This window comes from Epargyreus clarus, unplaced genomic scaffold (assembly GCF_041222505.1).
Source record: "Epargyreus clarus isolate Ecla_fem2 unplaced genomic scaffold, WU_Ecla_fem_2.2 ptg000010l, whole genome shotgun sequence".
Lineage (NCBI taxonomy): Eukaryota > Metazoa > Arthropoda > Insecta > Lepidoptera > Hesperiidae > Epargyreus > Epargyreus clarus.
Genome location: NW_027332218.1, coordinates 8,311,428 through 8,323,702, shown reverse-complemented (window position 1 = coordinate 8,323,702; position 12,275 = coordinate 8,311,428). Strand labels below are relative to the sequence as shown.

At 35.3% G+C, this 12,275-nt stretch overlaps 2 protein-coding genes across 2 annotated transcripts in view; one reads left to right on the top strand and one right to left on the bottom strand.

The window, feature by feature from the left end:
- The window catches only part of Trmt61 (tRNA methyltransferase 61), a 97,933-nt gene extending 94,431 nt beyond the window's left edge, over positions 1 to 3,502 (top strand). Inside the window, exons 6-7 of the mRNA XM_073077378.1 lie at positions 2,874 to 3,003; positions 3,327 to 3,502. Coding sequence (XP_072933479.1) covers positions 2,874 to 3,003; positions 3,327 to 3,409 — 213 coding nt within the window. The 3' untranslated portion in view covers positions 3,410 to 3,502. The remainder of the gene's footprint in view (positions 1 to 2,873; positions 3,004 to 3,326) is intronic.
- A 2,902-nt stretch (positions 3,503 to 6,404) lies between these two features.
- Positions 6,405 to 12,275, bottom strand: part of LOC140745494 (HEAT repeat-containing protein 5B) — a 42,358-nt gene continuing 36,487 nt past the window's right edge. The window contains exons 35-40 of the mRNA XM_073077376.1: positions 11,582 to 11,724; positions 11,079 to 11,288; positions 10,234 to 10,373; positions 9,159 to 9,369; positions 8,033 to 8,172; positions 6,405 to 7,637 (exon numbers count right to left, since the gene is read on the bottom strand). Coding sequence (XP_072933477.1) covers positions 7,461 to 7,637; positions 8,033 to 8,172; positions 9,159 to 9,369; positions 10,234 to 10,373; positions 11,079 to 11,288; positions 11,582 to 11,724 — 1,021 coding nt within the window. The 3' untranslated portion in view covers positions 6,405 to 7,460. The remainder of the gene's footprint in view (positions 7,638 to 8,032; positions 8,173 to 9,158; positions 9,370 to 10,233; positions 10,374 to 11,078; positions 11,289 to 11,581; positions 11,725 to 12,275) is intronic.

Sequence of the window (12,275 nt, the reverse complement as noted above, 5' to 3'; positions counted from 1 at the left end):
TGTTCAATATAAGTAAAACAGAAATTGATCTGGCGCAGCCGTAGTCGATCCACGATCATTTAAGCATCCAAATTCAAACATAGGTACCATTGAAGAGGCTAGTTACCATAACCACGTTAGATGTACGTAACCTTGGCTGGTGGCGGAGATTACACTAATTTAGGCCCAACTACGAGCGGGTGGAAACCGCAACGTGAACTTGGCTGCGACCTCGCCTGTTGCGCAGGCATCGCGAGATGACCCTACGTCTAAATGTAGGTACGAGTTTGTTTGAATGTGTATAGTACCTACTTATTACTGGTTGGGCCCATGAGTTTGCGTTGTGTTGGGTATCTTTAGTAAGTAAAACTAATAAGTTTTAATTATACATCATAGTCCGATAGAAAAGGCAGAAATGCATTAGTACCCATACCCAGTACCCATAACAATGTTTAACAAAAATCTACAAGAATAAGCCACCTGTAACAATGAACTAAAGTCTATAGATGCTTTGGCTCACAAAACACATTTTCAAATAGGTAATGTATTTGCGACAAAGCCAAGTTAAGATGAAGGAACAAACGACTTAAATAAAAATTTGCAAAAAATCATGAAAAGAAGAAGAAAAAGACATACGAATACATGAAACGAGACATACGAGTATCCAAAAAAAATCCATGAACCCATAGGAGATCCAAGAAGAAATCTTGTATGCTCTTATCTTGCTAATTTACATTAGGAATGATTTTATACTACACCATCAAATGTAAGTGACGTACTCAAAACAAAACCTACTATTTCGCGGCACTATATAAACCCACAGTGATTGCGGTGGCGCCACGCGGTGTCTGATAACAGGGCACACGATGTCGTCTCTCATTTGCTGAGATTGCTAAACAGTACCGTTGCTGGCACCTACCGTACTGTCAGATGCTTTGTGTGCGCCGCTCTCGTATCAACGGTAATACAGGCTTTAAGTTTTACGGCTAAAGTATGGATTGTCGGTTTTAGCTTGTCGATTTCTAATGGTGATATCGAAAGCATCGAATACCTATTAACGTATAAGGCTGCATACATTTTAGCGACAGTTAGTAGGTGATAGAAGTTGCAAGCCGTACAGTCTAGACAATACGTAAATACGAATATTGCCGCTTGTAATCGATTATAGAGTTTGAATAACTTTATTCTGTAATATAGGTACTTATTATGTAGGTAGGTACTTCTGTGTATCCCGTAATCAAAATCATTTCATTTCACTGATCAAGTAATATATGCTATACTAGGTACTATATATTAAGTATGAAGAAGTGATGAAGTATTTACCTACAAGTGCTAATGCTAACATATAGCTAGCTATTTATAATCGGCGTCGTTGTCTAACCATCAAATATTGTGTGTCGTAGAGATCCAAAGGACCTATATTTTTATCCAGTTTCACTCAAAATATTCCTATTCCTACGTAAGTAATACTTATTATGAGAAAACTTAAGTCAGATCTCATTTCTTACACACAACACAATCGGTTTTAACCTACCTGTAGACTAAATAAACAATGTTTCAAATGTACCCCCCACATTGGTATTAGCTCATAGGGTTCCCATAGGCGAAACAGAGCATAAAATATTTATTATGTCTTTATTTGGCCGCGATGCTACGAGCCCCATCCGTGACATCGATAATAACGCAGCGCCCTGACCCCCTTGGAGTAATGTTGTGTACACAAGTGTTTAAATTTAAGGGATTTTGTGAATTAAGCAGTTAAAGCTCAGTGGTAATGTGGATTTTTTTAATTCAAGGTATGGTCTGTATTTTAGTAAATAAACCGATTGTAACCAATCTAAGATACGCAAATTCGACCGTGGTCAGGAGCTGGATGGGTGACCTGTAGTATTTTTTTTTTGTTTTGAGCACTTCAGAACTTGTATAGATACTTTTGTCTTTAGTCTCAATTGATATGATTGGATAAGAGGTATCGGAGAATTGATATTTACCATATGATCAAATACTTCTTATACGTGAACCTTATTAACGAACAGTTTTATGTGAGGCAAGAATAGAATATTTTATAAATTCATCCAAAGCTTTTTCTTAAAACACAAACTCAAGGTGTTATGTGGTTGACTGTACCGCACCATCAAACACGTACAGTCGACAGGTGCTGCAGCGCGACTGTTGATCTTACACGTTTAGCAGGTGATGATGAGATGACGCCATCCGAGATTTAGTAGGCATTACAGCCGGTGTTATACGGCTAATGATGAAGGCAATTACACTGTCGGCTCAGTCAATGATACCTATCAAGCTATCAACAAATACCGATGTGGTTATTTGTCTTTGCGCAAACAAAACGCAATACTATGAATATGCATGATATTTTAGGTGCATCGCCAATTTGCAATAACCAACCTCGTTGGTAAACGTGTGAATTTCTGTAAATCGTGTACAAGTTATATTGAAATTATGTTAATGCCTTCATCAGTATATAAAGCTCCGTGCTCATTAGAGAGCTGTAAATATGATTATAGAAGGAAACAGGAGAAAATCATATCCGCCATATGATTATCGCCGTTTTTCTAGTGCTATATATCATGTTTATATCGTTTTTTTTAATGTTTCCCGCATAACTCCTTTATATAACATTTGTACCGGAGATATTATGTGAGAAAGGTAAACTATGCATGAGTTACAATTTCACCAATATTATTAATAAATCAAAAACACATCTATTGCTGGTTTTGATACATATGGATGTGCCTATTTTGGATAGATTTAGCTTAGCTTACACATTTCAGTAGCAAGGGACTTACTAGCATCATATTGTTATCTTAGCACATCTCTTTACTGGCACAATATGTAATATTATCCTTATCTTAAACTCTGTGCAATTATTCCAGAGTGCAGAGAGCCCAGTGGAGGAGAGACCGAGCGGTGAGAAGAGCTACATAGTGGGCGCGTGGCCGTCCAACGTCGCCGGACACACCGGCTACCTCACCGTCGCCACGCTACCACCGGACTTCTTACGAAGTGAGTGCTTTTACACTTATATCTTGATTGATTCAGTAAAACTGATAGTAAGTCGAAAAGGATAATTAATTGCACATATTTATGTAGATAGACACTAAGAAGCCTGAGGGGGCTGAAATGCCATACAAAATGTACTTTGTACAGCAAAACACCAGAATAGAATCCTACATGTTATATTGAATGTGAAACTATAGGTATTCTACTTGCATATTACTAAAGATTGCAAATAAGAATATAAAACATTTGATATAAATAATAATAATTAATTCATACTAGATTAAATATTAAAATTTAAAATATGTTATATTTTCAATTTTCAACAGAGAAAACAAAGCCAGCTAAGTTGGAAACGAGTGAAGACACAATTAAAACAATAAACGATGAAAAAATGTGCATCGATGTGTGACAAGTTTGTATTTACGCAATAAATTACAATTAACATGTATTTTACGATATAAGTAATTGTATATTAAAATAAAATATTTCATAAATAAAAAAATGTGTTTCATTATCTTTCCTATATAAAGTCATGTTCAAAAAACCTACAATTGTTAAAAAAATACCATATCTTTCACCCTTTTTATTTGGATTTCATCGGATACTATATACAACTATATACGTCAAAATTTAAATGCTTTTATTCTCGATATATATTGCAATGACGTCAAGCAACATAATTATGAAATTTCCACGCAAAGCTTGTAAGTAAGCTATGGGTACTTGTGTATAAATAAAAAATAAAACAACATAGATGATTAATACTTTATTAACTCAAACTAGTTTAATAACTACGAAACTAAACGCTACAATATAATCGTTTACACATAATAATTTATTAAAAAGTCAATGAGATTACTTCTGGACATAAATATGTTTCTCAAAAAACGAAGGGCAGTGAACTATTTAGTTTTAATTTATTTTGGCAAACTGGATTTGAATACGTGAAAAAGTCCTATCACAGCAGTATTCGTATCTATCTTTCTACAAACGCGTAACAGTCTATCTCACAATACACTACTTTTACACTCTGTGACGTACTAGATATGACGTCATAATTCTCTATGCTATGATTCATATTGAACTCCAGTGAAAACCTCTTAACGTATATTCAAAATTAGATTGTATTACCTATTTCATTTATTGGAACTTATAACCATAAGTATCATCTAACCGTACCAAAGAAATCCATCCATATATTACTTTAGTCTCGGGGGGAATCAACACTTTTAATTCTACTAGAGGCTTAGCCAATCTTCAATTGCTTGCATACAACGTTAACGTTGACGATTGTCAAATGTCACTTAATTGTGGTTTTATTAATTTTATATTGGTGTTTGTATTGTTCATTTTGATTGGTATTGAATATAAAGTTTGAAACACTGGCCAATCCAATTCTTCTTATTATGCTATTCCTCATACGTACAACATAACACCATAATTCAATTCTTTAAAACTTGTTACATTATATGAACGAACACTCGACTATTTTATATGGTAAAAGGATAAACTCACATATGGATTATAGTATTTATTCAAATAGAAATTGTTATGTAGGGAAGCTGTTTTGTAAATCGATGCATTATTAATAAATGTCTGAAACTGAGAAATTAATTAACAATAATTTATAAGGTATTAATAAGAGTTTATATTCTAAAAATGTTTTAAAAAATGACTGGAATATAATTTCAATGTTAAAATTTTCTACTTTAAATGTTGCCGCGCAACTATACCTAATTAATACTATAGTTTTATATAAGGAACAGTTATTTTTCCAAAAAAAAATCTACGTTATATAATATTTCTGATATAGTTAATAGGAAGTTATAATAGGTTATAAGTTCGTTCGTTCGCTGACGCTTAAGTCATGGTATACCAATTGACGTATTTTATATGAGGAGAAATGCTATGCTCTCTCTATATATTCTTTATATTTCACTTAATACCTAGTTCCTAAATAGTAATATGGGAGATTGAAATATTTTTTATTTATTTTTGTAAAAAACAAAGTATCATAGATTAAAGTTCACAGACCGTTAATGTCAAATTATGTCAATAAAAAAAGTTTGATTTAAATTTTAAGTAAATATTTTTTTTATTAAACTAAAATACAATCTAATTCAAATTTAAAAAATCTCCCACATGTTAATAAAGTTAAAATTAACACTGTTTATATAATATTACATATAGCAATAAAGAGCGACATAATATATACTATACAGGGTGAATTTTTAAAACGGGCCTTCAGGGCCAAATCGGAAACTATAAGGATTAGCGAAAAATGCTGAAAGGAGTTACGAGGCCGATTTTGATAAAAATTAAAACTGCATCATTACTTTTTTAAAATAACTTTTTCCCTAACCGGGAATCGAACGAGTTCATTTTGAAAAAAAATGCACCCTCTATATTATTCCACTATCTGATAGTGTTGCTTATAAGGATCAAAATCTGGAAAGTAATGATAAATGAGAAACTAAAGGAAAAGCCTCAATTTTAAGAAAATACATATTTTTTCATATTAATTTGGCAGTTAAGTTCCCGCCATTCATTAATTTAAACATTTCGTGTATTAACATTTTTTTTGGCTCAATGTTTCTAATCATTCGAAATGGACGTTTTGTTTCCCAATAATTTATATTTTTATGTCCAACTTAGCTAAGGTTATTTTTAGGACCAATAAAATAGATTTACTTGCTATGGGCGGAGTTTCGTTTAATACAGATGTAAAGTTGACAATTTGCGAGAATTACTTTTTAGAGTCAAATCCGCGTGATTACTAAAAAAAGAAATATAGAAAATCATATTTAACGTTGAAACGAAGTTGTAAACAACAAACAATAAGAATTTACTATTTAATCAGTTATCTATTTTCATTAAAAAATAAATCCTAAAAACGGCGGTAACTTATTTGCCAAACTATTACTTTCTCATACTAAACCGTATGTCATAGTCATAACATCGAATAATTAGTTGATTAACCAACAAATTCTTCAATGGTATGACTTATGTCTGTTTCTAAAGAATTATACATAAATCATTTGTTATGTATAATAATCCTTAAGGATTAGTATGCCAATGTATGGAAAAATACGTATTTTCTTTAAAATATTCCTTTTCCTTTGATTTGTCACATAACATTACTTCCCAGCATTTGATCCTTATAAGCGACACTCTCAGATAGTGGAATAATATAGTGGTGTCATTTTTTTCAAAATGAACTCGTTCGATTCCCGGCTAAAGAAAAAAATATTAAAAAAAAATAATGATGCAGTTTTAGTTTTTATTAAAATCGGCCTCGTAACTCCTTTCAGCATTTTTCGCTAATCCTTACAGTTTCGGATTTGGCCCTGAAGGCCCGTTTTAAAAATTCACCCTGTATATAGATAATATTACTATATAATTTAAAACTTAATTACTTTGTGCTATGTTAAGTATATAACATAAACGACACTACGACGAACTTTAAAGTTAATGAATGTTAAATTTGACTATTTTCTATTATATAAAACCCTATCATTATTTTTCAAAATAATGTAAAATTAAGCAAATATTAAAGAATTAATTATTCGATTCAACCCCTATTCGTTTAATATAAATAGGTAAAATCAATTTATATCCGTAAATAACTGTCGTTTATATTATACACGTAATACTTATTATCTAAACTAAATAATAATAAATAAGTATTGTCCTACATTTCTAACAATTCCTTTAATAGAGTTTAATATAATATTGAATATAATCACTGTCATTTTAGTTAATGGTAAGAAAAATACACAAAAGATACATCAATGGGATAAATATGTCAAGATAAAGGAAAAAGAAATGCTTATGGAATGCAAATACGTGGTAAAAACAAGTTAAAATCTTTTTCATAGCAGCATTTTAAGTAAATAAAGTGTTTCGAGTCAATCCCAATATATTATTTTAATTTTGTTCATGCAATTTCCATGACTAGGTTATCATATAATTTTTAATTTCATATACACCGACACTTATATCTAAACCGAAATGGTACGCACGAAATATGTGCCTAAAATTCGAGCGATAAAGTTTAAATAATTCTAAAATTTTATTCAATGTTATCAATAAGCCTCAATCGGTACTTACTGAACCATCTTACTACTGGTGAGTTTGTCAACATTTGTTCGTTGCAATAGATAAATCTTATTTGAGGTCCTAAAACCGAATGAATGCACCAAGACTCCTTAAATTACAGCAAAACTGTGGAATAGTAGCAAACTACTGACAAAGTATTAAACTTAACAAACTGCGCAAGGCAAGTCTTTACTCTGCTATTATTAGGTATCTATATCATATTATGTAGTGGGTTCAAATTTTAATATTGAATTACACATATTGTAACATCATAATATAGAATTATCGTCCAGAATCTGCTTACATCCAATGATATGGTAATTTCGTTTCAATCAAACCCTTATTACTTTTTCTTTTCTCATTTACCGAAAATTGCTGAAGTCCATCTTGAGTTGTATGGTGGGCTTCGCCGGCCGGGACTCGAACACGGGACGTTGCGGCTGCGAGTTCCTCGTGGTTCTGTTGGCTTGGTTTGTCTTCACCGCGTTCTCTAGTTTCGTGCGCAGTTCGGATGACTGTTGCATCATTGTTTTGAATTCCTGCGGATAAAAAAATGTAAACGTTTACTAATAATTCAAAAACGATTTTGTATTAATTACCAAAGAAGTAAACAGTATTTGGGTTGCAACCCTTTAAGAACACATTTCATCACGCTATTAATTGTGGATTGTTAAAGTAAATTATAAAACTATGATACAAGTTGGATGTTTGAACCTTTTTGAGCTCAAAAGCCTCCGACGTGGTTTTACGATTCGGTGTTAGCTAAGACCGGCCGTTTATTATATTTTTCTAACTACGTAAATAAGTATGCTATTTAATATGTAGTGAATACCTTACACAATTTAAACCGAGAGATATGTGCTAATAAGTTAATATAAAAAAATGTTCGGCGACATTTTTATGAAAGTCCAACAAAGTGATATGTTAAGCATACCTGCGGATACTTGGGTCCTACGCGCATCAGCCACTGCAGCGCGAACTCGTGCAGCGCGCGCGCGGGCGGCGACGCGGCGGCGAGCGTCGCTCGTAAGTACGATATCACGATCGGCACTAACAGCCATAGCAGCTGGATACCTGGGGGACGAACGTGGGTTAGCGATGTGCCTGGGATATCATTATATGGTAGAAAAATATATATCATATTAGAATATAGCAGCTGTTAATGTTACCATTAAGCAAAATAAATGTTGCCGTGATGCTATCACATGAAATAAATACAAAGTACCGTCCCTACAACTAGGTAAGTACGAAATCAATTTACGCAAAAAATAAATGTCCTTTAGTATACAATGACTAATAATAAATTCTAACCTTTGTGAGGATCCTCTGTGCAGCAAGAAGAGAAGAAATAGATAAATTTAAAGTTTACCATTGTATTACATATTTTTTAAAGACAATGTTTCAACTTAATGTAAACAATGTGTATCTCTGTTATGTCTATTGATGTCATCATCGAGCGCAATAACCCTAAGATACACATCATACAGTGCGTATGTATGTGGGCGCGCCGGTAGGTAGATCTACAATGGTATTTCGATTCAACTAATTTAACCAATATTTATAAAAATGTAATTAAAATAATTAAATGAATAAGCGTTAATGCCACCATAGTAACAATAACACCCAAGCAAAACACCAAACAGTTCAGAGCACCACCGTGCCATGCCCACTATTGGACAACTTCTGAACTGCTGACAGTTGCGCGCCCCTTTTTTATACCATGATACAGGTAGCCAATTGTTAATACGGAGCGGTAGTTCGAAATTAATATCATGTGATTTTAAAAACGGAATATTTATATATGAAATGAAGCATTCTCCCACATGTACGTTATCGAGTTTCGTTGTAAGCTTCTCATTCCCTATCGCAGAACGTGCATGCGCCGCGTAGGGCTAGAGGTGATCACGACACGCCTCATGTAACAACATCTCCAATGTTCACACGTGTATGCAGTGTCTCACCTTACAAACTCCAGGCAATTCTTCCTCTCGCCGTTTGCCACACACCGTTACGTATCACTTGCAAAGAATCACACGTATACAATATATTCATAGACTTACGTGCAGAATCCGGTGCAGCATCAACCAGATCATCCAGCGCGGTGATAGCAGCGATAGCGGCGCGTGAGTGAGCCGCATCGGGTGCGCGGCGTGCGGCTGCGGCGCGGGCCACGAGCCGCGCGGCCAGCGCTCGCGCCCACCAGGAGACACGTTGAGCGGGCGCGCCGCGGCCCCACACGCGGCGAACCACCGCACAGCACCGGGCGAACACCTGTTATATGTTTGTATTTTTAATGACTTCACAGGACTGCTTACAAACATTTTGGTAGATTCATTGAAATTTGGAAATTAATGGATATCGTGAAAAAAAATTGCTCTATGAATTTGAATTTTAAATATTTTTATCAAAGTTTTCTACGAACTTATGGCACATTTACATGGAGACAATTTCTCGCCTCGAAGATACGCTCGTTGCCTAGGGCGACTATCGCCCAATGCAACGAGTGAGAAGAGCGAATGTTTAGAGGAACAAAATATTTTATGTTCCTTCGATAATCGCAAATTCCAGAAACTCTAAACTCTAAATGGGCCTTTAGTCTATCTACGTATCTACTAAATAGAATTGTAAACTTGCCCGCTGTTGTCGCTTTATAATATTGACATTTTCCAGTCATAAATTGGACTTCGTTTAAATTTAAAAATCTGATTTAAGATTTACTTTCTTAATACTAAAACGTACATTGATACTATTACACAAAAATATTCATCATCATCATCATCAACCAATTACTGTACTACTGGGCACGGGTCTCCTCTCATAATGGGAAGGATTAGGCCATAGTCCACCGCGCTGGCCAAGTGCGTATTGGTAGAGACTTCACATAACTTTGAGATTTATTTTTTTATATAAATCTCTCAGGTATGCAGGTTTCCTCAAGATGTTTTCCTTCACCATTTAGCGAGTGATAATTAATTTCTAATACGCACATAACTTTGAAAAATCAGAGGTGCGTGCCTGGGAATTGAACCTCGGACCCCTCGGTCGAGAGGCCGAGTTTCTCAACCACTAGGCTATCACTGCTCATTAAAAAAAATGATATTATTATAAGAGAACAGTAGTGAAGTGTTTACTTACATCGTTGTCGCGCGTGTCGAGGCACTGTCGGAAGTGGTTGATGCAGGGGTAGTGCAGCGCGGGCGCCGCGGCCGCACGGGCCAACACGGCCGCCATGCCGCGGGCCCCGGTTACTGCTTCTATGCGCTGGTCGGCCTCCTCTGACAAAGAAATAATACATATTAGATGTATAGAGCCCGCGTTAGTCCGCTCCAAATACAGAAACGAGTCGAGTCGTAACAGCAACTTGTAGATATTAGCGGGACGAAGACAGCGCAGGACCCCCAGGCACCCTCTGCTATCCTACATAGCTGCGTTAGGGTGCCCTTACGTTACGAAGTATATGCTAACTAAACCTACACACAACAACTTCAGAGCGGACTAGAAATTTGGCGCGGACTGTACATCCATCATTGTCTGTAAATCACATTTAGAATAAGTTTAGTCGCGATTTTTTTTATCGGGACAATCATTTTATCTTACATATACATATCGAATTCGTTATGATGATAGGACATGAGAGGTACAATAGCTCAAAACTTCACGTATAACCTCTTATATTTTTCCGTTAAGACGCAAAAAAATAGCTGTCTTTAAAAATTTTATCATTGTGAATACTGCCAGTGTTTCGATCAAATCGTGATTTTACTCCAGAAACTCCAAACTGTTCTGATTTAAAGTAAGTGGTAAGACAGACACACAAAATGTACCAAATAATTTTGAGAGGGAGCAACACCTCTGTCAACCTCAGACAAGACTTCAATCCTATTTGGTTAATTACAGAGGTCCGTATAATAATAATCATCATCATTATCAAGTCATCACCACCACCGTCATCAGAAAATAATAAAAATAACTTAACCTACCCGCTTTAACCCTCTCCACGAGTTTCGCCAGCGCGCTCTGCAGCAATATCTCATGTTGCGCTCGTGTATCCTCCTGCACTCTCGCGGTCTTGCAGTCGGCCGCCTGTTGCAACAGTAGCACGCCCGCGTCCGCTAGTGTGTTGTCGCCCTTACTCTCGCGGAGGATCTCCGTTGCCAGGTAGAGGATAGTTGGGAGGAGCGATAGGGCGCCTGTAAATATGTTTATGTATGTTTAGATATATACGAGCGTTATATATACGCTCCGATGGACATACTTTTTTACGTGCTTATGCGTAGGGGTACGTGCGCTTAAAATGAAAGCTTGTAACTGTACGTTAAGAATTATTCATTCATATTTTACTAGTTATTTAATTAATGCCAATTACTTACTTGACAAAAAAAGCAATTTAATAAAGAACTAAAATTAAAATAATTTATGAAATAAGATGCAACTCAAAATCATGTAATCTTATTACAAATTTGTTGTCATAGTGGTCAATTACCTTGAGGGCTAGTCAGTGTTGTCAATTCGGACATGGAGGCCAAACTCTTCACCAGCAACGTGTCTCCGTGCACTCCAAGACCCTTCCTCACTCCAATCACTCCCACTGTGCCCTCCTGCTTCAATGGACTCAAGGAAGGCAACCTACAAATACAAATAATTGACTTTTTTTATAATATAGGAGTAGCAGACGAGCATGCAGTCCATTTGATGATAAGTGGCTACTGCCGCCCATGGAAATCTGTAATGGACCCCAGATAAGATTAGATATTCCTACCTAAGGTCGGCCACAGATGCGCCGCTACCCCTGAGGACTAAGCTGGAACGCCTCGGAAAAGTCTCTCTCCCTTACCACACCCTTCAAACCGGAACACAGCAGCGCCTAACATTGCTGTTATTAGGTAGAAATAGGTGTGGCGGTGGTGCCGCCGGAGACGAACCACAAAGAATTCCACCACCTTCCAACTTGTTATTATGTTTAAATACATTTGAAATAAATGTAATTGACGTCTAATAAAAACATAACATATTTTAAGAAGACAAAGGATCGGTTTAATGAACTATCGGCATTTAGCCGATTCTTTTCATCTTAACATATATTAGCTAAGATTTCTCTTTAATATTAATGTAATTACTATACAAATGTAATGTAATGTAATTGTTATACAAATAACTAAAAATAACATTAAATACAT